The 26,442-nt window shown below is 44.6% G+C and overlaps 1 protein-coding gene across 1 annotated transcript in view; it reads right to left on the bottom strand.

Moving 5' to 3' along the window:
- Window positions 1-840: 840 nt before the first annotated feature.
- Window positions 841-26,442, bottom strand: part of EIF4E1B (eukaryotic translation initiation factor 4E family member 1B) — a gene marked incomplete at its 5' end in the record, with an annotated part of 44,649 nt that continues 19,047 nt past the window's right edge. Inside the window, 6 exons of the mRNA XM_068273667.1 lie at window positions 841-965; window positions 2,239-2,378; window positions 3,044-3,157; window positions 9,677-9,740; window positions 10,492-10,587; window positions 12,936-13,036. Of these exons, the coding sequence (XP_068129768.1) occupies window positions 851-965; window positions 2,239-2,378; window positions 3,044-3,157; window positions 9,677-9,740; window positions 10,492-10,587; window positions 12,936-13,036 (630 nt within the window). The remainder of the gene's footprint in view (window positions 966-2,238; window positions 2,379-3,043; window positions 3,158-9,676; window positions 9,741-10,491; window positions 10,588-12,935; window positions 13,037-26,442) is intronic.

Genomic DNA, 26,442 nt, shown 5'->3' with positions numbered 1-26,442 from the left:
CATTTTAATTACCAATTTGAGTGATTAGGGACTCATGATTACTCATAAACCCATCACTACTGATAATATTCACTTCTATAGATGCTTTGAATAGTAGAGATCATTAATACACCGTTTCCCATCCTCTTCATGCACTTCTGACACTGGTTGTCCTTCCTTGATTGGTTTTGATATGCCGTATCAATTGCTACGTATATAGTGCTTGGGGGGCCCCAATGCAAAACTTGCACCGGGGTCCACAGCTTCATAGCTACACCACTGTGATGAGCATATTATACATTACATCATTAACGATGTTTATGTCAAACTCCTCAGCACACTAACCCTCCTACTGCTGCTACAACTAACACTAACCTCACTGCTGCCGGTGCTACTGACGCTGTGCTGAACACTAACCTCACTGCTGCTACACCTAACGTGAACCTGCCTTCCACTATAACACTATCCTTACTACGGGTACATGGATTGTCATAACCTTAGCCCAGCTGCTTGCAGAGTGTTGCCAAATGTAAACACCCCAACACTACAGCTGCGGTTAACATTCCAGGCTATAGTACTGCTGGGACGCAACATATACCACTGTATCAAAATTAAAGCTCTTCATCCTCACTGCAATGTCACTCAGCCAAGGAATGCCATCTAACAGGCATTTGTTTAAACCAAGCCAGCCAAGTTTGCTCATCACTTACATTCGCCAACCTTCACATATCACTGCATTATAAAAAAAAAGGACAAACGTGGTGTGCAGGGGCTACATTTTATTTTTTTAAATCAACAATTTCTCAAATAAGCCATTTCTGAAGGGAAAGGAAAAGAAAAACAAGTGCATAAATTGTAGCCAATTGCAGAATCAAACCACAAATTTGTTCTTGGTAAGAGAGCTGCTCTTTGTGGCGGTGTCTGCATGCGCCTGATAGCCTATGACAACCTTAGGAGATAAGCCCAGTCTCTCTTTATACACGCGGCTGTAGCAGGGGAGAACAAAAGAAATACATAGATTAAAAAGTTATGTGCCAGTTCTTGTAATTAGGTTCATTTACATACTACTACATCTGCTAAAAAATGGGCAGACTTATTCTGCAGTAATTACACATAAATGCAGTTTTAGAACCATTTAAAATCAGTTACCATAAAAGGATTAAGATGATAGTTTTGCCCACTTTTTTAAGTAAGATTTGGTTGGTGCTAGCATCCAACAGGCCCCTAGGCTCACCAGGCCCTAGGAAACTGCCTAGGTTTGCCCTGTGGATGATCCAGCTCTGTCACTCATAACTTTCAGAATCCATCCATGAAGAAATTGGGATTTTGCATTTTTTTCAGTTGCATTCCAATGGCATATTGTGGTGCTGCTATGCTGGACTGGGGCAAAGACTAGTAAAATATATATAATTACTGGCAAAATATTTTGAGTACTACTAGGGATGATGGGCCCATGAGCAGTGTAAGTGCCCACCACCGCTTTCCCTAAAGGGGGTCTTCAGCCCACCCACTTACCCAGAAATTTGCTAGGAGGGCAGAGTGTGGGTAAAGTGCTGGAAAAATATGGTATACCAGCTAATCACTTTACACGCCATGTGCAAGATCACTGCACACAGTCCTTGTGGGAACTCTGGGAAGACGGGGTGGGGCCAGAGGAATGCTGTAAAGTTAGCCATACTAAGGTATGGGGTCTCCGTTCTGTTCTACTTTATATAGCAATGGTTACTAGGCATGCCCAAATGTTACCATTCAGAGGTCTGTAGATCTGTGTTAGATTTGTAGAAGCATAACATTTAAAAATTAGATTATACTGATTACTGGTATGCATTTTAAATTTCAGTGCTCGGTGTAATCCCGGGCACTGGGGCTTGCAGAAATACAAATAGCAGCATTGCTTAGCAGGCACTCCGCTGGTAATCAGGCACCAAATGTTACCTTCTTTGGATGATTCCTGCTAGCCAGGCAACTCCAGGTGCCAAATTTACCTTGTTTGCCACATAGCGTGGCCATTATAAAACCATAATTTCCATCAAAGGTGGTAACTTTAAGCAGCCGCCGTGCACCCAAATTTCCTTTGGCCGCTAACATGGCTTTTATAATCTATGCCTATGGCGGGGCAGTTTTTCTCAAAGGACTCCTGTGCCAAGGCATTCCCTTCTTCCTGTAAATAGTCACTTCAATACATCTCAAATACTCTGAGCTAGGCAATAATAATCACATGGGCCCCTTTGGATACACCTTAAATATACAAGACCTCACCCAATATAAGTAACCGCCTCTCTGTTTTCGGTTTCTTTTGTCCAAATTGCAATTTTATCTCCTTTTGCACGAATGTTTATCACAGCTCCACAGACCTCTTCACTGTACACATCAAATGCTTCACCTATAAGGCATAGCAGCTGGAAAAAAACAAAAATATATATTATGAAGGCACGTTTGCCATGGCCTAATTGGTCTTTATTTCCAGGCAAAGGTAACTTTGTGCAACAGTAGGGTCAGTCTAATGACACAAAAAGCTTTGAGTTGAATAGTGTTCAAGCTTTGTAGGGTTGACATCCTGACAATGCAAAGAACATCAAATAGTCCAGCATACCTCGTCTGGATTTTTTATAAGTGATTTAGCTTATAAGCCATGTAAACCTCAGCCAAAAAAAAGTTTGTAAATGGTAAATTAGTGTTAAACATACCACGCTATCTCCTCTGCTGCAAACAGTGCAAGATGCTATTGAGAGGATGAACTTCCAGTCCCACCAGCAGCAGAGGACAACACACCACGGTCTCAGCACCTTTCATGAACATGAGCCAACCACAGTCCACCACATGACAGGTTTCAAATCTAAAACCAATATAAAAATGGTACTTGCAGCCTGAGGCACAAGTACATACCAAAACATCTGCAAGTGCTTTGTTTGTATTCGTTACTAACTACTATGCTAAGCCTACCATTTCTGTATTATGTACCAGTGTTGATTTTTTTTGTACATACCATAGTCTGTATTATGTACCCCATGTTTGTTTCTTACTCTGTACAATCAATAATAGTACATGACAAATGTAGACTTACGGTCTCAAGCCATAGTGCATCTAAGTCACTGTGTCTCTGCTGTTTGGACAGAGTAATAAGCCACCTTCCACCTCTTTTATTCCGACTGTCCTCCCACATGGGTTCAATACCATCCTGCAAACACATTTAGAATTATTGCAATAGGTCCTAATGGTGCAGTCTATGCCCTCTCTGTAAAATGTAAAAACGATTAAGCAAAAGTAGCTACCCAAACCTTAACCTCCCTGGCGGTACGCAGTTTCAGTGGCTGCGTCCGCGGGAGGGATTTTTTTTAATTAAGTGTTTTTGTTAGCTAGCACTAGGCTAGTTAACTATGTGCCCCAAGTCCCCCAGCACCTCTCTGACCCCCCTATTGCCGCCGGCTATATTTACCCGCCTGCGATCCCGCGAGAGGCGCAGCTTCACCAATTAGCTTCACTCATCGCTATGGCAACGATCAGACATGATGTCATCAACGTCATGACTTAATGCGCAGTTCTGATTCTCCCCATAGTGAAGCCGGGTGCTGATTGAGAGGCTGCGCCATCGCGGGATCCCTGGGGGTACGGATTATGGCGGCGATCGGAGGGGACTGGAGGGACTTGGCGCACATAGTTAGCTAGCCTAGTGCTAGCTTAACAATTGGTAACAGATTTTTTTTTTTTTTTTAAATCCTCCCAGGGCAATGTGAGCCCCTGCGGCGGCTAGCCCGAACATCCAGTCCTGGCCAAAAGTTTAGGCCGTCAAAAATATTAGTTTTCACAAAGTTTGCTGCTAAATTGCTTTTAGATCTTTGTTTCAGTTGTTATATGATGTACTGAAATATAATAAGCACTTCATACATTTCAAAGGCTTTTATTGACAATTACATGAGATTTATGCAGAGTCAGTATTTGCAGTGTTGGCCCTTCTTTTTCAGGACCTCTGCAATTTGACTGGGCATGCTCTCAATCAACTTCTGGGCCAAATCCTGACTTATAGCAACCCATTCTTTCATAATCACTTTGAGTTTCTCAGAATTAGTTGGTTTTTGTTTGTTCACCCGCCTCTTGAGGAATGACCACAAGTTCTCAATGGGATTAAGATCTGGGAGTTTCCAGGCCATGGACCCAAAATTTCAACGTTTTTGTCCCCGAGCCACTTCGTTATCACTTTTTCCTTATGACACTGTGATCCATCATGCTGGAAAATGCATTGTTCTTTACTAAACTGTTGTTGGATTGTTGGAAGAAGTTGTTGGAGGGTGTTTTGGTACCATTCTTTATTCATGGCTGTGTTTTTTGGCAAAATTGTGAGTGAGCCCACTCCCTTGGATGAGAAGCAACCCGACACATGGTCTCAGGATGCTTTACTGTTAGCATGACACAGGACTGATGGTAGCGCTCACCTTTTCTTCTGACAAGCCTTTTTCCAGATGCCCCAAACAATCGGAGAGGGGCTTCAGCGGACAACATGACTTTGCCCCAGTCCTCAGCAGTCCATTTACCATACTTTCTGCAGAAGATCAATCTGTCCCTGATGTTTTTTTGGGAGAGAAGTGGCTTCTTTGCTGCCCTTCTTAAAGGGGAATTAAACTAAGAGGTATATGGAGGCTGCCATATTTCCTTTTATTCAATACCAGTTGCCTGGCAGCCATGCTGGTCTATTTCTTTGCAGTAGTATCTGAATAACTTGTTAGATCTGACTAAAGTCTGAAACACCTGATCTGCTGCATGCTTGTTCAGGGGCCATGGCTAATAGTATTAGAGGCAGAGGATAAGCAGGGCTGCCAGGCAACTGGTATTGCTTAAAAGGAAATAAATATGGCAGCCTCCATATACCTCTCTCTTCAGTTACCTTTTAACACCAGGCCATCTTCCAAAAGTCTTTGCCTCACTGTGCGTGCAGATGCGCTCACACCTGCCTTCTGCCTTTCCTGATTAACCTCTGCACTCAGGGTCGGACTGGGACACTAAGGGCCCACCAAGGAAGTTTCAGCCTGGGCCCCCCCCCCGATCCCCTCCTCCTCGCCACCCCCCCCCCCCCCCCCATTTTGGGCTCACATACACATGTACTCTAGAAATTTTGCATGAGTTTATGGTAGGGAAAAGATTGTGAGCACTTCTGAGGACAGTCTCCAATAGGGATATGTCCACATGCGGCGCGCGCAGCGCGCCGCAGCGAAAGTAAATGGGTGTCACCACGCACTGGAACATCGGCGTGGTCACGATGAGTCATGGGCAGACTTAAAAAAAAAAAAAAAACACAACATAAGTAGCGGTGTTATTCACAGAGATTAGGTCCGACCAGATACATTTTAGATAAAATATTCAAGTAGTTACATGCCTCATGATAATTCATCAAGTAGTCAAATCGCAGCAGATTTTCCGACAAAATGCAATCAGGTTGGCGGCTGATACCCCCACAAAATGCAATCAGATTGGCGGCAGATACCCCCCAAAATGCAATCAGGTTGGTGCCAGATACCCCCCCCCAAAAGTGGGCAGCAGTGACCAGAAAATCGTAATGTGGGCAGCAGACACCTGAAAATCGCAATGTGGGCAGCAGTGACCAGAAAATCGTACTGTGGGCAGCAGACACCAGAAAATCGTAATGTGGGCAGCAGACACCAGAAAATCGCAATGTGGGCAGCAGTCACCAGAAAAGCGTAATGTGGGCAGCAGACACCTGAAAATCGTAATGTGGGCAGCAGACACCAGAAAATCGCAATGTAGGCAGCAGTGACCAGAAAATCGTAATGTGGGCAGCAGTCACCAGAAAATCATAATGTGGGCAGCAGACACCTGAAAATCGTAATGTGGGCAGCAGACACCTGAAAATCACAATGTGGGCAGCAGACACCTGAAAATCGTAATGTGGGCAGCAGACACCTGAAAATCGTAATGTGGGCAGCAGACACCTGAAAATCGTAATGTGGGCAGCAGTCACCAGAAAATCATAATGTGGGCAGCAGTCACCAGAAAATCATAATGTGGGCAGCAGACACCTGAAAATCGTAATGTGGGCAGCAGACACCAGAAAATCACAATGTGGGCAGCAGACACCTGAAAATCGTAATGTGGGCAGCAGACACCTGAAAATCACAATGTGGGCAGCAGACACCAGAAAATCACAATGTGGGCAGCAGACACCTGAAAATCGTAATGTGGGCAGCAGACACCTGAAAATCGTAATGTGGGCAGCAGACACCTGAAAATCGTAATGTGGGCAGCAGACACCTGAAAATCGTAATGTGGGCAGCAGACACCTGAAAATCATAATGTAGGCAGCAGACACCTGAAAATCGTAATGTGGGGAGCAGACACCTGAAAATCGCAATGTGGGCAGCAGTGACCAGAAAATCGTAATGTGGGCAGCAGTGACCAGAAACCCCCCTCCCTCACCTAGGGGCCCCCCCTCCAGAATTGCAGCCAGCGGCAAATAATCACTTACCAGCATGACGGAGATGAGATCCGTAGCTCTGCGTGCCGCTGGCTGGTCTGCTCTCTGCTTCCTGAACTGACTGTCCAATCACGCTCTCGCAGTACTTCCTGCGAGAGCGTGATTGGACAGTCAGTTCAGGAACCAGAGCAGACCAGCCAGCGGCACGCAGAGCTACGGATCTCATCTCCGTAACTCATGCCGTTAAGTGATTCTTCCCCGCTGGCTGCAATTCTGGAGAGGGGGGGGAGCGCGGAAGGGGGGCCCCTAGGTGAGGGAGGGGGGGGAGGCTTCCGCCCCTCCCCGCCGATCTGTGCACAATGTCCCCCCTTCCTGCGCTTAGCCCCCCTCCTTTTTAGCACTGGGGCCCCCAGGAGGCGAGACGGCCGGGGCCCACCGATGGGACCATCGGTGGTTCGGTGGGCCTGTCCGAGGCTGTCTGCACTGGTTGCACTCCAATCCCGCAGCTGAATCCTCTTTAGGAGACGATACTGGCGCTTGCTGGACTTTCTTGGATGCCCTGAAGCCTTCTTAACAAGAATTGAACCTCTTTCCATGAAGTTCTTGATGATCCTATAAATTGTTGATTTAGGTGCAATCTTAGTAGCCATAATATCCTTGCCTGTGAAGCCATTTTTATGCAACGCAATGATGGCTGCATGCGTTTCTTTGCTGGTCACCATGGTTAACAATGGAAGATCAATGATTTCAAGGATCACCCTCCTTTTAACATGTCAAGTCTGCCATTCTTACTCAATCAGCCTGACATAATCTCAAGCCTTGTGCTAGTCAACATTCTCACCTGAGTGAGATCTCAGCAGGTCCTTTAATGACAGCAATGAAATGCAGTGGAAAGGTTTTTTGGGATTCAGTTAATTTTCATGGCAAATAAGGACTATGCAATCCATCTGAACACTTCATAACATTCTGGAGTATGTGTAAATTGCCTTTATAAAAACGTAAGCACCAACTTCTAATTTCCAATATTTTTGACAGTCTAAAAACTTTTGGCCAGGACTGTAGGTCGGGCTTTCCACCAGGGAAGTTAAGAGTGCATATACACATCCAATTTTACCACTTCCATGCAGTATGAGGCCAACAGGTTTTTTTATATCAGATTGTTTATTTAAGCTCTCATGCTACCTGGAAGTGGTAAAAACTGGCCAATCAAAATCGGACAGGTGTATGCACCCCAAGGTATATGCATACTTAAAGAGAACCAGAGACGAAGCACCCTCATATATTGTATTACATTTATCAGTGGGAACATGACAGTAAACACCTACCCTGCTTTTAGTTTAAATCTCTGCTTAAAGAGAGTCTGAAGCGAGAATAAAACTCGCTTCAGACCTCATAGATAGCAGGGGCATGTGTGCCCCTGCTAAACCGCCACTAAATGGGGGTCCCTTCATCCCAAAATCCCCTCGGTGCAGCGGGGGAGCGCTTCCTGGTTGGGGCAGGGCTAACGGCTGCAGCCCTGTACCACGCGCGTCTGTCAGCACGTATCTCCGCCTCTCCCCGCCCCTCAGTCTTCCTTCACTGAGAGGGGCGGGGGAGAGGCAGTGATGCGCCGCTGATAGACGCGACTGGAAGCAGGGCTGCAGCCGTTAGCCCTGCCTCCAGGAACGACCAACTTTGCGACCCAAGTCTTGCGGGGGTGGGTTTGGGGGTGAAGGGACCCCCGTTTAGCTGCGGGATAGCGGCGGTTTAGCAGGGGCACACATGCCCCTGCTAACTATGAGCTCTGAAGCGAGATTTATTCTCGCTTCAGAGTCTCTTTAATCTGTCTATAATCAGCTGTGATAAGAATCCCTGACTTAGTCGAGGTTTGACCTGGAATCATTATAGCTGAGTCACTCTTCTGTGGAGTCTTTTCAAGCCCAAGCCTTCCCCCTCCTGAATCAGATTTCCTGCTTTACATACTGAGAGCTCTGATTACATTGGAGGGGCTGCTGCTGCAGGAAAAATCTCGGTCTAACAGACAAGTGTGGCTGTGTGATCTGTCATCTGTGTGCTCTGTCTGTGCAGTCAGTCATCTACTGTATGCAGTTTCATTACTATGAGAGACACTTCCTACAGGCAGCCACACAGCATACCAGAATATGAAGTTGAAAGCACACAGATGAAATTCTGCAACAGCAGCCCTGCTTGTCTATAGTCTCATAGAGGCTAGACAGCACATCCAGAACACCTCATAACCCGGAAGCAGAAGGGATATGAGCCGGCGACCATATTGGATATTTCCTGGAGCAATAATGGATAAAAAGCACTCAAAAAGGCACACCAGAGTGGTGAAAATATCGGGTAGAGCATTTATTCTTTACAAGCTATCAACTGATATGTTTATTTTGTGTGAAACGTTCATCTCTGGTTCCCTTTAAGATGGCTTGGTAAGAAAATAAATATAATATACTTCTGTCATGAGGTGGCCATGATAAATCATACTGGCCCACCAATGACCAACCCCTGTTCCTGCATCAGGGGTCTTCTGCTCACCCTCCTCCTCCAGAGAACCAATCATTCTGCTTGGCACAGAGCCTAGCAGTAGGTCTGCATGAAAAGTCATTTTGTGCATCAAAGTGTATGTTGCATAAGAACAAATTTTTCGAACAAGCTAGCAAGAGAATTATCTCAAATTCCATCCCTCTGCAACACTAACCCTGTCCACTGTCAGTGGCAACTGACGCCACACTCTTTCACGCCTCGCGTCCAGAACATTTACAGGCCCTGCCATTTTCATGTGTGCAGCATTTCAGAACTATGCCCCTTCCTGTTCCCATCACCACAACCTCCTGACAATCATCTCCCACCTAAGCTACTCCAACATCTTATCTGGAATTCCACTAGACTCTTGCATCCAAAATCTACATGACTATTCTGCCGTTCCCCTCTACAGTGGCTACTGTGTCACTTCAGAATCCTATTCTATGCTTTGCCTTTAAGGCAAATTACTACTTTTCCATTTACATCCTGATGAACCTGATCACCAATAATTCTCATACACAATGCCAACACTTCTCTAGTGCTGTCCTCACTCATCCCAGTAGGGATTGGTCCTACCCTCTTTCCCCTAACCATTATTATCCACAGTTCCATTTCCCCTACCTACTGTATACTACACCTCAAAACCATAAGATAGACTGGTACACTTGATATTTAATTAGGCACACAAAAAAGGATCCCGGGCTTCCAGTCTTCCCTCCTCCCCATACATGAACAGGTCTTTGTGCTCACCTTAAATATAGAATAATCACAGCCAGACGACAGTTTGCTTGCCAGCTGGATGTGTGTGTAGAGTCTGAAGAACAGAAATAGTCGATCAGCAAGACATAAGAGTTGTACTTGCTCATACATGCTGAAGTAAATGCAGACTTCTGAAACTGGCGTATATTTGTTTCATGCGGTTTTTAAAAATACAGCCAGTTAAAATTTTGTAACTGTGGATCATGTCAGACATTCAGTCTTATGTGACATATCCTGCTCAGTTCAGAGCAAGATATAAGCGTTCTTTACATTTTTGAAAACACTTATCAATATGCCCATAAACCAGTTTAAATTTATCAGCAATGACACGACTTTTAACATGTGATGAGTGTTGTGAAGCAATGCTAAAGTAGTCTGTTCAGCTATATGGAATTATCCCAGAGCATTCTGGGGGATAAAGGAATTTTTTTTTAGGGAAAAAAAAACAATCATGCCACAAAGATCTACCTGAATGCTCTAAAGAAGTCACCACTTGTGACATTTGCAGAGCTCAGAGAAGCTCTTTTGCATAGATAACTGAAATTTCTTACTTTTCCTTTAGTGGAAACAATGTGAAACTCATATCTGTGCTGCCAATGTTTTGTTCCTTAGCTGGACTACACATGTAAAAATCCTTATATCATAAGTTCATTTTCACTACAGATCCCCTTTAAGGGTTATTTTTCAAAAGAAATTAAACATTTCAGATCTAGGTGTTTTTTTTTTTTATGTAACCATATGAGCCATCTAGAACAAGAGATGCTTTCTGCACAGCTATAGAAGGTCATGGAATGTCATATACTCACGCCCAGAAGTCCTCCACTGTATTGAAGGTTGTGACAAGACGCAAGTTACACTGCCATGGCTGGCTTTTGACATTTTTAAAGAACCACAGTGCCCACCTAATAGAAGAAAAGCTTAGTTACTGATGGGTTAAACTGTTGGCAAAATCATACTGTAGTGTACCCATGCTCAGAATACTAGTTATAGGAGGCCTCATTTACCAGGTTTTTGCACAGCAAACATGATCACTGGGTGATTGGTGAATAGGTTCCTGGACTGCAATTACTTCTGCGTCTGATATGTAAACTATGCATTTCTGTAGCACAAAATTCCTGACCTATGCAATATGAAAAGTTTTTGCATCCTTGTGCATGTTTCTCTTGTAGTACAATCACCAAACATCTTATCGGTTCATAAACAGAGGACACTCAAATTATGTTCAATCAACACAGATGCAGAATAACTGGATCTGGGTTATTTATTGCACAGGTGTCAAACTCCAGACCTGGAGGGTCAGATCCAGGCCAGTGTTTAGGATGGACTGAGAAAGGAATGTGTTCTACCTGATAGACCACACATTTCCGATTTCAGACCCATCAATTAATGAGAGCTGTGTCAAAAATGTGTGAGGACCTCGGCTCGAAGGACCAGTTTGAAATCCCTGATTTAAAAGCTTCAGCAGCTTTCTACATAAAGCAGTACTTTGTCTTTCTCCAGCATGCGTATACATGAACCAACAGCCTACAGCAGTAAAGAACATCTTATAAGATGATTCCGATCACTCCCACGCCGACGTCCTTCGCTGCCCGCAGCTTCGGGAACTGGGTCCCATCACTGACATCAATCTCCAGTCTAACCCAGAAAAGTGCGCCCCCTACGCATCTCTCCAGCGGCTGCTGGAGCCTGGAGAGATACGCAAACCTGGCACTTCTCCGGGGTAGACTGGAGCTGACTAACGTAAGTGATGGGACCAGGTTCCTGAAGCTGCGTGCAGCGGCATGGGATTGATCGGAGCGGATGGAGCTGGAGGAAACCCCAGGTATGTATAAATATCTTTCATTTTGTCAGCTCTGGTACACTTTAAATTCAGAACAGTGTTCAATTGAAAGGTTCACAGAAAATTGCTATTTAACACTAATATTTCACAGTCCCCCAATCCCCCCCCCCCCCAGTACCTGCCTGACCACACGAAAAAAAAGTTCATGGGCGCCTATATAAGTATCAAGATTAAGCCATAATTTGGGTTCCTCATAAAAAGGCGCCCAAATTACAGCTCAGTGCCTGTATTTCTATTGGTGCCTATGGCAGTGCCCAATGATGCATCACTCACAAATATGCTAATCAGCTATATGTGCTTGAAAGTAGTGTTGTCCGGATCATGAACGATTCGGATCTTTGGTCCGAATCTATTTTGAGAGTCGAATCATCCGAATCATCAAAATGAGTGATTCGGATCGCAAAAGGGGTGGGGCCAGGAGCGACAGGCCCCCTCAGCAGGGTCCTGGAAGCAGAGCAGAGATGGATCGCTCTGTTGCAGGGGACTCAGGGGAGCCAGCCTTGCAGGGACAGGTAGAGGGGACATGGGTGCCACTGCCAGATATGTGTAGAGCACACATACTGGCTGAAATGTGCTGCTCATTATAGGCTGTCTGTTCCTAGTTGTGCACAGTGAACACATTGGAAATTTTTGGCTCAGTTCAGCAACTTTGCAGGCACTGTGATTGCAGCGCAATATGATCCTCCTGCACTCGCTCTAAACAGCTGCATTTATCTTCTGGGAAATGCTTTCTTTCACTGTGCGATGTTTCCATTCAAGGTATACAGATGAACATGTAGGTGAAATATATGTAAAGCATATGATTGCAGCATGTGGGTATTGTGTGCAAACAAACATTTCTGCTCTCTGCTCCTCCCTTCTCTGTCCACTCATTGTCCTCTGTCCATCTTCTCCCCTTCTCTGTGAGTCCACCCCCCTCTCCTTCTCCTGCCCTGCTAGTCATTTCACACCCTCCCCCCCCCCAATGCTTCCCTTGTAAAAAAAAATTATCCGAGATTCGGATCAAAGATCCGGATCTTTTCAATGATCCGATTAGAATCATCCGGATCATTGAAAAGATCCGAACTTCCCATCTCTACTTGAAAGCAAGGCTGGACCTGCAGAACTGCTGGTGTACAGTGAGCCTTTAGCTAATGCATTTTACAGAGCCTCATCAATTGACATTGCACAGCTACTCCTAGATCCTTTTTTTATTCAGGATTTTGCAGCTTTTATTACTTAGGTAGAGACTGCAGAAGGACATTAGGGAATCAGAAGAAATCCAGAAATGCCCACAGCTCTGTTTATGAATTTACTTCCATTCAGAATTAAACAATTGTTTCACCATCTGCTAAATAAACAACTCCCTCTGGTGGCAGCTTTCCATCTTGCACTCGTAGCAGTATTTCAATAACCTGGGATGAAATTTACCTGCTTTTTAGAGGATGTTTTTCCACATGCTCTGCAATAACCACATCTTTTTTCTTTCGCCTTTTCTCATTGTCTTTTCTTGGAAGACCTTTAGAGTTTAACTACAGGAGAAAGATTTTTAACAAAAATGCATTATAAGACTAAATTGTGTAGATGTGCAAGGTACCGTAGTGATCAGCTACTAGAAAAACAATCAGTATTTAGTCTGCTGTCTGGTTGAACCAAAGCTTAGGGACACTTACTAAAAGCTGTGCAAATGGTTGTTGGCTTAAACCTGGTTAACCCGTGTCAGTCCTGGTGGTTACACAACTATGGTAGGGACTAGATTGTGACCTCCTTCCACAAGACTATGTACTCAGTGCTGCAGAAGATGTCAGCACTATATAAATACTTAATGATCCTCTGAAATATCCAGCAAATAAAAAGCAATGACTGTACCAAGTTCCCATACCCACACAACGCAAATTCACAAAAGAATCCCCTCCAGGAGATGCCTTTAACTCTTTACTGGTACCTTAAAGGACAACTGAAGTGAGAGGTATATGGATGCTGCCATATTTATTTTGTTTTGAGCACCCTAGAGCAGGGCTTTTCAACCTGTTCACTAATTGTACCACTTTTATTGCATTAAAAATGTAAAGTACCTCCAGTGTGCCTGCACAGTAGATCGGACCCGATCATGCTCGGCTGTTTCCGCCAGAGCATGAGCGGAGAACCGCTACTGCGCATGCATTCTTCACACTGACATGGAGCTTCTTAAAGCCCAATCTACATGATAGGATTCTTTGTGCGATTCGATTAAGATTCTATTTACAATCCAATTAAATCCGACATGTCCGATCAGGATTTAATTCGATTCAATTTGATTTGCCATTGCAAAACAATAGCCAATCGAATTGAATCAAATCCCGATCGGACATGTCGGATTTAATCGGATCGTATATAGAATCGTAATCGAAATCGCGAAGAATCGTATCATGTACATGGGGCTTTAGAATCCAGAAGCTTCTTCCTCTTGAAGTACCTCCGGGCACTTTTTTTTTTTCAGGTACACTTTAAGAAAAAAGGGGGAACGTATGGGAGGGGAATAGCTGGAGGCATTGGTGGAGTGATGTCACTTTCTGTATTTGATGTATACCCGCAGTCACTGTGCACCATTCGCCTGGCTGTCTCCTCACGGCTGATCTGAGGTCTGAAGTATGCCGCAGGGCAGCACAGCAAGGAGCAAGCAAGGGGGAGCTGAACTTTCTGGAGGCTAGAAGAAAAAAAAAAACAAAAAAAAAAACAAAAACAAAAAAAAAAAGGTACATCTTATTTGTTTACGTTTGCACATATTTTTAATTTTCCAATTTTTCGCCATAGTGCCCCTTTAAGGACAACTGTAGCAAGAGGTAAATGGAGGCTACCATATTTATTTTCTTTTAAAACAATACCAGTTGCCTGGCAGTCCTGCTGATCTAATTGGCGGCAGTAGTGTCTGAATCACACCAGAAACAAGCATGCAGCTAATCTTGTCAGATCTGACAATGTTAGAAACAGCTGATCTGCTGCATGCTTGTTCAGGTCTATGGCTAAAAGTATTAGATGCAGAGGATCAACAGTGCTGCCAACTGTTATTGTTTAAAAGGAAATAAATATGACAGCCTCCATATCTCTCACGGCTACAGTTCTTTAAATTTTGCATTGGCTTAATGTACGGCATTATGTGGAATCCGCATTTACGATCAGTAACCAAGGTAAACTTCTGCATTACCTGATTGGGCCAATACTTCTGAGTTTTCTAACTGGCCTAAAATTTACACGGTTATCCAATTTCCAAAGTACAATTCTGCTTTCTCCAATTGGTCCAACGCTTCTGAGTTTTGTTATTAGACTAAAAATTTTGAGTTGCGATAATGCAGCAATTCCACGTACTTCTAATTTCCGCCATGGTAAGCCAACTTCCGAACAGAAATCAGAATTCCACGGAGACTGGAAGTTCATCCCTACTGTGGATTTCTGTTCAAGTGCTATTGAGGTGCAATTGGGAGAGTCAGGTTATTAAATTGAACCTGAAATGTTTTAAACACTGCTTGGTGTGATTTGCCTTCTTAAAAAAAAAAAAAAACCAGAAGAAAACTTGCAACAATACAGCTTTAAGAACATTTGTGGTTAAAACTCCTCTTTATGCCCCTGTAAGCCAGGCTAGCATCCAGAACTGCTGGCGTATAGTAAGCCTGTAGCTTTAAACATTTTAAACAGCCACATCAACCCCACATGTAGACAGCCTGTTTCAGACTTTTGGTCCTCCGTGCATGGCAGAGATTAATATGGCTGTATTGGATAGGGCTTGGACCAGTACAACAGAGTTACCAAGCAGCTCGGGGTAATCCAAACCACTAGGAAGGTATATGGGGCTAAAAGACTGAAAAGCCCTCTTACTAAAAAGCCGTCGGTACTTATCCGTTAGCCGGGCGCACCTGGCAGGTGGCGACAAAACTCCACCAGAGTTACATCTTTCCCTACTATCCATGTCGGCCTGGAGGGGGAATAGCAATTATCGCCACCTGCCGGATGCGCCCGGCTAACGGATAAGTACCAAGCCCCCTATAAATTCCAAGTGGTTTGGGTTACCCCGAGCTGCTTGGCAACTGATTTAGGCTAGGTCATTGATGGCTAACCTTAGCACTCCAGCTGTGGTGGAACTAGAAGTCACATGAGGCATTGCAATACTCTGATATCTCTAAGCATAAATCGGGGAGGCAGAGGCATGATGGGGTTTGTAGTTTTGTCACAGCTGGTGTGCCAAGGTTAGCCATCACTGGGCTAGGTGCACACATAAAACATGAAAAGCTGTGTAATGTTGTGTGTGTTTTTGCTGCCTGTGTGATGGCTTTTTTTTTTTTTTTTTTAACCGCAGGCGCAGATGCATTTTTTCAAGCTTTATGTGTGCGTTTTAATGTTTGCGGGTCGCATATACAAAATGCATATGCGTTTTCATTTTGCATTTTATTCAAATCACTAGGAAGACAACAGGAAGCAGAAATATATCACAAAAGATTTTTAGCAAAAACACAGAAAAACGCTAAATGAATGAAACTCATACCATTGCGTTTCCACTGACTTTCATTATGTGCGTTTTTCATGCATTTTTGAAGATTATGCAACAAAACCAGCATTTTTCAGAATGCACCCATCAAAAATGCATATGCGTTTGCTATGCGATTTTCCTGCGGCCCATAGACTTCCGATAGCGGCAAAAACGCAGCATTTTCCGCAACGCTAGCGTTTCGGCTATGTGTGCACCTAGCCTCAAACATGTGATCTATCTGCAAATGAATACAATATACTTACCTTCCCCGTCAGTTCCTTTCAGAAGCTCAACATTTCTTCTAAATATGATTCCTTCCAATTCTGACAAGATCTTGTCGGGGGTCTTTTTCACTATACCAGTTGCTGTCAGTTATAACTGAAAGGACAACTACTGTGCAAGGTAGTTTACATTTTTCTGACTTCAATTCAGGTTGGCTTTAAGGATACCAGAGTCCAAATGAAGATGAGGGTACTTATCCGTTAGCCGGGCGCATCCGGCAGGTGGCGCTGTTGTAGCGAATTTCGATGCGCAGTTGTATCTAATTCCATTCATAGTTACTATGGTAACAGGTGGCCGCAGGTGGCGCTAATTACATTGATACGCAACGTAACGATACAGTGTGTTAATGTCAACGAATATACATTGTATTTGAAGTGGCCGGAATTAAAATGAAGGCGGCGGCAATGTAACACATGAAGCCGCCGCCTTCGTCTGTTCTTCTCCCCCTTTGCCCTCTCGCTTCTATACAACACTGCCAGCTGGGGGGGGGGACACGCGTGTCCCCCCACAGTCGTTCGTCGCAAGGAAACAAGCAGGCTTCCCTGCCACGACGAACGACTCTGGGGGGACACGCATGTCCCCGCAGGCTGGCAGCATTGTATACAAGCGAGAGGGCAAAGGAGGAGAAGAACAGACGAAGGCGGCGGCTTCATGTGTTACATTGCCGCCGCCTTCATTTTAATTCCGGCCACTTCAAATACAATGTATATTCGTTGACATTAACACACTGTATCGTTACGTATCAACAATGAAATTAGCGCCACCTGCGGCGCTTCCATTCACACAGTACTACGTTCAGTAACTATGAATGGAATTAGCTACAACAGCGCATCGAAATTCGCTACAACAGCGCCACCTGCCGGATGCGCCCGGCTAACGGATAAGTACCAAGATGAGAAATGGGGGGGGCAGGCATTTATGGTGAGCTGTCCTGATGCTCACTGATCCCCCTGCGCTTGCGTCAACTGGCCCCGACTAGCCGAAGTTACGGGACCCGGTACCAGGGATAGAGAAGGCTGAGGACGGCGATGTGGGAGTGATCCATGCGGATGGGGCTGGAGGAAGCCCCAGGTATGTATAAATCTATTTTTTTTTACTTCATCTCTGGGTCTCAAAGCATGATACTATAAGCATGATGGTGTGACCATCTGGTCAACCACTTTTCTTTTTGGCTTACTAAGGTTGCTATGATATGATCTAATTGACTGGTGGCTTGTGGTAATCACTGATGGATGGACTGCTGCTGTGTATGTGCTGTAATTGTAGCTTGCATCAAGATACGGAGAAAGGATTTGTTTTGAATGGTGGAATAGTCAGTTCTGTAACTAGAAAGCGGGACATAATGGTGCACTATGCACAATTGGGAAACATGCCCCATTGCATCTAAAGCCAATTTCATTATAATACATTTATTGCGCAAAATGCATGCAGCAATGCATACAAAGTAAATATTTGCATATTGTAATTTTGTATCAGAGGCAAGGTTGACAGTGGGAAGTTGTGTTGTGTTGCGGTCCTGGGCACCATGGTGCATACACTCAAAAAGTATACTACCCTTTCACTGTGTAACACGTGTTTAGTGGTAACGTTGCCATACACACACGCATCCTCTGTGTAGTGAGCATTGCTATAGGTGATGCATTGCCACGAGCAGCATTACAGAGCGGCCGTTATGTTACACCACTGAACGGGGCTTTATTAAACATTGCTAGTTAAACATGCATGGTGTTAAACACATAGGGCTCTATTCTCAAAGAGCCAAAAGTACCGCAAAATTTTAGCGCTAAATTCCCGCCAGCGGTAAACTCCGCATTTTTTCAGCATTCACTAACATTTTCCGCATGTTTTCCGCATGCGGGAAAAAAGATGCGGAAACAGGCATTATTCATGCGGGAATCATGCGGTAAAAAGGTCACATGAAAAAGTGTTTAAAAAAAAAAAGTTAAAGTCCACCAAGCACAGCCCTTAAGCCTCCACACTTCATTAAAGTCAATGGGATGCGGAATATATCACCTACTACTTGTAGGTGATAAAAATTCGGTAATTAACGAAGAAATGATGCGCCTGAACATCTTTGAGAATTGATCTTTTATTGCGGAAAATACCGACTTTTGTGGAAATTTTACCGCATGAATCCCGCACTTTTATCACACTTTTTCCGCATGCGGAAAAAACATGCGGAACATTTTGAGAATCCCAACTTGCCGGTATTTTGGGTGCAAACTTCCCGCATGTACTTTACCGCATGCGGGAAGTCTAACTCTATGAGCAGCTCATTGCCATAACACAAGGCACATGGCTAGGGATTCGGATGTATGATATACGTCGGCCGTGTCCATGTAGCCTGAGTGACAGATTTAAGCAGCAAACATACCAGCAACTATTATAAAGTTTAAGAATGTCAGGGTAGGGTAAAATGGTTGTGCCTTGGCTTACAAACCACATTTGCTCCAGACAAAAAAAAAAAAAAGCGTAAAATTTTTTTGGGGGAAACATGCGTAATTACACAGTAAACATGCGGAAAAAAAGTGGCATAAAGAAACTTGTCCAAAAAAAAAGTCCAGCAAACACGGCACTCAAGGCTCCAGACTCCATTTAAGTTAATGGGAAGCGAAATATATCACCAAGTACTAGTAGGTGGTGGAAAAAAAAATGGTAGTTAAGTCAAAAATAAGGCGGCCTTTTTTTTTAATTTTGAATTTTTGCGGGAACTACCGACTTTTACCACATTTTTTACGCATGCGGATAATGAATGCGTAAAATTTTACGCATGCGATAAATGTTCATGCGTGCAATTTTGTGAATGTCAAGGTGGTCTCATTTCAGTCGGGAACTTACCGCACTTAATTCAATTTAAGTGCATTTCCGCATGCGGAAAATGGATTGTGAATAGAGCCCACTGCGTCCCATGCCAATGCATTATGGAAAAAAAAAAAAAAAAAAAAAAACCACCAATTTGCAAGCAAGAAAATAGTTCCCCCTCCCCCCCCCCCCCCCCCCAGCCAAAACACAAATATCAGAGGGGAACAGAAATCGCAGTAGGCCAAAACAATGCAGGGTACTTTTCCATTAGCCGGGCGCATCCAATAGGTAGCGCTAATTACATTAATAGTTCACATAACAAAAGTGTTAATGTAACCGATTCTTTTGTGTTTTTACTGGCCGTCTCACTGCGGCCAAATGTATTATCAAAAGTGAGTTAATTGAATTAAAATGAAGCCGGTGGCAGTGTAACTGATGAAGCCGCCGGCTCCGGCTCTCGCTCTCCTCCCCCTTGCCTCTCTCCTATACAATACTGGCAGCCAGTATTGTCCCCCATGAGTAGTTCATCGCGGGTGTTTTCTTGCGACAAACGACTCTGGGGGGACACGCCTGTCGTCCCCCCCCCCTCCCGGCTGCCAGTGTTCTATAGGAGAGAGGCAGAATCAGTTACATTAACACTTTTGTTACATGAATTATTAATGTGATTAGCGCCACCTGCCGGATGCGCCCAGCTAACGGAAAAGTACCCAAAGCAGTTATGTGCATTTGTGCATGCAATTTAACATTGTAGCAAACCACACGCAATTCTGCCAATTGTAAATCCTCCCTAAATAAACTGAGAAAGCATGGCAAAAGTCCACTAGATGGCATGGTAATGCATAATAAAGCTAATATCACCCTTTTTCTGATACAGCCTAAATGAAATCCCCCCCATCCCATCCCTGCAGGTATCACACATGTCAGACACAAGTTTTCTCACAAACAACTTAATACTTACTCCTCCTTCTGCTGCAGCCATTTCCTTATCCCAGAGGAAATCTTACAGCAGCTTCCACCTAGTCATTATTTATAGAAGGAAGTGCACACCTTAAAGCAGCCCTTCCTGCCCCCCCTGCATGTTTTCCATATATCATCACATGTGCTCTGCTCAGGTGAACTCATTAGGATCTCAGAAATGGTATGAGTATCTGTGTGGATATCTGCACTATCTGCACCAATTGTCCGGCTTTTCAGATTGGAATAAGGATTTAGTAGCAACCTATTTATTTATTTATGTATTTAAGTATTTACATAGCGCCAACATATTACGCAGCGCTGTACAGAGTATATTGTCTTGTCACTAATTGTCCCTCAGAGAGGCTCACAATCTAATCCCTACCATAGTCATATGTCTGTATTGTGTAGTGCATGTATCATAGGGCCAGTGCACATCAAAAAGCGCTAGCGTAATCACAAACGCTCAGTGCTTTTTTTGAAGTGATTTTCCTAGGCAATTCTAGGCATGTGCCTAGCCATTTTCTAATCATCCCTAGCAATTTTTGGAGCGTTTTGGTGTAGAGTTTTTTTTATTTTTTGTTACAGTAGAGCTGTAACTGAACAGCTTCTGTAACAAAAACGTTTGGAAAATCGTTGTGAGCTAGCGCTTTTCAGAATGATTTTCAACTTTCCTATACTTAACATTGAGGCTGAATCACCTCAGAAATCAGCAAAAATGCTTCACGGCCCACGTTTGCATTTGGGAAAAAAGCTCATCGCTCCGGTGTGCTCCATCCCATTCAAATACATTAGCCAAGCACTTTTCAAAGCGCTGGCATTTTGTCTGCAATGACAACTGCCATTATTTCCCAAATAGGTCCGCATCTGCAAGTAGTTTGTATGTTCTCCCCGTGTCTGCGTAGGTTTCCTCCGGGCACTCCCACCTCCTAAAAACATACAGATAAGTTAATTGGGTTCCCCCTAAATTGGCCCTAGACTATGGGCTGCTGCACACCAAAAGCGCTTCTGAGTAAACAATACAATAGCATTTCGATAGCATCATTCTAAAATATACAGGGTTCTTTCACATTGAGGGCTCGTTTCCACTGTTGCGGTGCGGAATCGCCTGCATTCCACGGTGGACGAAATCGCATGCGGGTGCGATTCCGCATGCGGTTTTGCCGCGATTTCGCATGCGATTACGTATAGGTAAGGGTATGTGCGAATTTAACCATGTCACTGCCTGTGTAAATTAACATTATACTAGAGTGACCAGATTTTTGTGGGTCCAACCTGGGACGGGGAGGGGGGCGAAAAGTGGGGAGGACTGAGGAGCGCGCAGCGCCGAAAACCGAGGGTGGGGGGGCTAAAATGGGCGTGGCCATGACATTGTATGGGCGGAGCTAACGTAATGATGTAACAGTGAGGCATAAGAAAGCAGTGTTTACGCCATGATGTGGACAAACGAGACTTTGCATCATGGGTGTGCAGAAACTGTGTGATGCTAATAGTATACCGTAACCACAAAGCAGCAAACATAGCCATCTATGACCATTAAATAATAAATGCAGTAACAGTTACCCCGGACACCAGAAAATAAACGCAATAGGCAACATGTCAGCACAAAATAACCGCAATGCGGGCAACATGTCAGTATAAAATAAACACAATGCGGGCAAACATGTCAGTACAAAATAAACGCAATGTGGGCAAACATGTCAGTACAAAATAAACGCAATGCGGGCAACATGTCAGTACAAAATAAACGCAATGCGGGCAACATGTCAGTACAAAATAAACGCAATGCGGGCAACATGTCAGTACAAAATAAACGCAATGCGGGCAAACATTTCACCAGAAAAGAAACGCAATGCGGGCAAACATTTCACCAGGCAAGAAACGCAATGCGGGCAAACATTTCACCAGGCAAGAAACGCAATGCGGGCAAACATTTCACCAGGCAAGAAACGCAATGCGGGCAAACATTTCACCAGGCAAGAAACGCAATGCGGGCAAACATTTCACCAGGCAAGAAACGCACTGCGGGCAAACATTTCACCAGAAAGGAAACGCAATGCGGGCAAACATTTCACCAGAAAGGAAACGCAATGCGGGCAAATATTTCACCAGGCAAGAAACGCACTGCGGGCAAACATTTCATCAGGCAAGAAACGCACTGCGGGCAAACATTTCACCAGGCAAGAAACGCACTGCGGGCAAACATTTCACCAGGCAAGAAACGCACTGCGGGCGAACATTTCACCAGAAAGGAAACGCAATGCGGGCAAACATTTCACCAGAAAGGAAACGCAATGCGGGCAAACATTTCACCAGGCAAGAAACGCACTGCGGGCAAACATTTCACCAGGCAAGAAACGCACTGCGGGCAAACATTTCACCAGAAAGGAAACGCAATGCGGGCAAACATTTCACCAGAAAGGAAACGCAATGCGGGCAAACATTTCACCAGGCAAGAAACGCACTGCGGGCAAACATTTCACCAGGCAAGAAACGCACTGCGGGCAAACATTTCACCAGGCAAGAAACGCACTGCGGGCAAACATTTCACCAGGCAAGAAACGCACTGCAGGCAAACATTACACCAGGCAAAAAACGCACTGCGGGCAAACATTTCACCAGGCAAGAAACGTAATGCGGGAAAACATTTCACCAGGCAAGAAACGCAATGCGGGCAAACATTTCACCAGGCAAGAAAAGTAATGCGGGCAAACATTTCACCAGGCAAGAAACGCAATGCGGGCAAAGTTCACCTGGAAAAGAAAGCATTTACTCATCTGGCAGAAGTGTCCGGCCTCTGGCGCGCTGCTCCCGGGACCACCTTCCTCCTGAAGTCTCCCGTGCTGACAGGGCTACGGCAAGATGGTGCCCGAAGCCCTGTACTGGAGACACATAGTCTCCGGTACAGGGCTTCGGCAGCCATCTTGCCGTAGCCCTGCTCGCCTGCCGGTGTCGGAGCAGACACCGGAAGAGGAGGCTGGAGCGGGGCTGCAGGCAATGAACTGGCACGGCGTCTATAGACGCCGCTGCCATTTCATGCGGAGAGAGTGGCCAGAGTCCCGAGGCCGGGACGTCCCGCTGCTGAAAGCGGGACGTTTCCCGGGACCTCATGCTGCCTGGGACAGCGGACCCCGAATCCGGGACGCATCCCGGGCAGTCCGGGACGTCTGGTCACTCTAATTATACCTATGCGTAATCGCAAGCGACTTCGCGGCAAAAACCGCATGCTCAACCCGCATGCGGTTTCCCGATTAAAAGCATTAGCGGCGATTCGCGTGCATTCCTCTCGCACGCGAAATCTCACGGTTCTGCCGTGCAGATTTCTGCCGCACAAAAAAACGCTCCCGCAGCCGCACAAGTGGAAACAGCCCCATCCACTTGCATTGCCTATCGCATGCAGATTCGCTATAGTGGAAACGAGCCCTAAGGCCTCTTTCCCATGGACTGTTGAACTGTGTGCTCAGCAAGCAGTTACCAGGCAGCAGTGAGCAGTTACCAGGCAGCAAAAAGCAGTTACCAGGCAGCAGTGAGAGTTTGAGAGGAATTTCACTGCCTATCAACAGTCCGTGGAAAAGAGGCCTAACTGCGGTAGAACAGGTGTCCAGGTTGTATTGGGAACGCCACACTAAAGCTACGTACACACATGCGACAACGATCGTTCGTTGTGAACGACGAACGAACTTTTAATTGCAGAAAGATTGACCTAAGTAAAGTTAGTTTTTAAAAGTGTGTAACGATCTGATTGTTAGAACGAACGTTACATCACGTAAAAGCAACTATTGCGCTTGCGCATAAAAATGAAAAGTTCCATGGAGAAATAGCGAAATGCGCATGTCAAGCCTAGTACGAACGACCGTTTCCAACGATGTACTACTTTTGCAAACGATCGTCGTTGGAAAAAATCCACCAGGACAGATCTTTCGTTTTTAACGATCTAGCTCGTCCGTCGTTAGACTTTATGGTCGTTGGCTGCCTATTTTTAAACAATCGTCATTTGAAATGATCGGTGATCGATCGTTTCAAACGACTATAGTCGCATATGTGTACGCACCTTTATAGTGATGAATGTGAATGCTAACCCAATTCCTCAGTATATGTTCCATGCTTCCTGCGCACTGTTTATTATGTATGTAGTCGTATCATACATATGGTAGCTCTATATTTATTTCATATTGGTTATTTTTGGCAGCTATAATTTTTTAGCAAAAATGTCCGTGTTTATTTCTTCCATCTGTTGCTTATGTCCTTTTGCATTCTGTTATAAATGTCCTTAGTGTAGAATAGCAGGGTTGTTTTAAGTTTTTCAGGCTGGTTTTACAGTTGTGGGGTGCGTTTGAGGTGTGATCACCCGCACCGCAACGCACAAAACCACAAACATATGACTTATAATATGGCAAAGTGCGTTGACAGGGTTCCTTGCATAGGGCTTCGCCCAGTAATGTACTCCCTGCTGGACAAGAAATTCATCACTGGGATTCCTGGGGTTTCAGTCGTATTTCCATTATTCTGCGCATGCGCTCCGCCCCGCCGCCAACATTTTTAAAAGGTATGCAGCATCGCCCACTGACTTCTGCCACAGAAGTCAGCCGATATAGTGCTACTGACTTTCCGGCAGCTCTGTGGTGGATCAGGCACTTCCGGCGTGACGCGGTAAGTGTGCTAGGCCACCACATTGCCTTGCATTGCCATTGCATAATGCTACGTACACTCATGCGACAACGATCGTTCGTTGCGAACGACGAACGAACTTTTAATTGATGAAAGAACGACCTAAGTAAAGTTAGTTTTAAAATGTGTGTAACGATCTGATCGTTAGAACGAACGTTACATCACGTAAAGCAACTATTGCGCTTGCGCATAAAAATGAGAAGTTTCATGGAGAAATAGCGAAATGCGCATGTCAAGCCTAGTACGATCGACCGTTTCCAACGATGTACTACTTTTGCAAACGATCGTCGTTGGTAAAAATCCGCCAAGCTAGATCGTTCATTTTTAACAATCTAGTTCGTCCGTCGTTAGACTTAATGATCGTTGGTTGCTTTTTTTTAAACGATCGTCGTTTGAAACGATCGGGGAACGATCGTTTCAAATGACTATAGTCGCATGTGTGTACGCACCTTTACTCTAAGGTAAAATAGGGTAACGCAACACAGGTTTTAAATGCAAGTAGTTTAAGATACAGGTATAGATAGATCAGCTTAAAGTGAAAGTCTAAGGCCTCCTTTTCACGAACTGTTGAGCTGTGTGCTCAGCAAGCAGTTACCAGGCTGCAGTAAGCAGTTATCATGCAGCAACAAGCAGTTACCAGGCAGAAGTGAGCAGTTGAGAGTTTGGCCTAGTGCACACCGGAGCGTTTCCGCTGCGGTTTGCGATCTGCTTGCGGGTGCGGATCCGCTAGGGTAATGTATTTCAATGGGCTGGTGCACACCAGAGCGGGAGGCGTTTTGCAGAAACGCATACTCCCGGGCTGCTGCAGATTTTGGATTGCGGATGCGTTTCTGCCTCAATGTTAAGTATAGGGAAAACGCAAACCGCTCTGAAAAACGGCACTTCACAGCGGTTTGCCAGGCGTTTTTTGTTACAGTAGCTGTTCAGTAACAGCTTTACTGTAACAATACATGAAATCTACTACACCAAAACCGCTACACAAAACCGCAAAACGCTAGCTGAAACGCTGCAGAAAAATAAGAAAAAGCGTTTCAAAATCTGCTAGCATTTTGCGGATCTGCTAGCGGTTTTTGGTGTGCACTAGGCCTTTGAGAGGCATTTCACTGCCTATGAACAGTTTGTGGAAAGGAGGCCACACGCCATACAATTTTATTTTAATTAGATTCAAGCATTCTGATCCAATTTTCCAATTGATCTGAAGTTTTCGATCAGAATCATCAAGATACCACACACGTATTTCCGAGATTGTTGCAATTTTGGGAAAAAAGATTAAAAAATTGGTTGGTTAGGAAAATCAAGAGAAAAAAGTGAATAAATAAAGTTTGGTATGTACTGAATAGAACATACAATTTTTTTCCCTGGTTGAATACAATTTCATAAACCAATCACACACCATACAATTCTTATCGTAAGAGAACAGAGGCGCCAGCAGGATAAAAGGTAAGAAAAATTTTAAAATTTGCTGGGAGGCAGTAGCATGAATGGCACCTCTGACGAGCTACTGTTTGTCCCCTATCTTATTGCCTTATGAAGCGGGCTGTGCCTGCGAAACGCGTTGCATCTTTTGGGGTACCAATAATAAATTTATTTGTTTAATTCAGACAGTATTTTGAGTCTGCTTTCCGGAGGTAAGTCCACCACTGCCTCCCAGCAAATTTTAAAATTTTTATGACCTTTTATCCTGCTGGCGCCTCTGTTCTCTTACGATAATACTGTGTCCACCCCTGGAGG

Source organism: Hyperolius riggenbachi, chromosome 3, assembly GCF_040937935.1.
Source record: "Hyperolius riggenbachi isolate aHypRig1 chromosome 3, aHypRig1.pri, whole genome shotgun sequence".
In the NCBI taxonomy this organism is placed as follows: domain Eukaryota; kingdom Metazoa; phylum Chordata; class Amphibia; order Anura; family Hyperoliidae; genus Hyperolius; species Hyperolius riggenbachi.
This window is presented reverse-complemented; position numbering and strand designations above follow the sequence as displayed.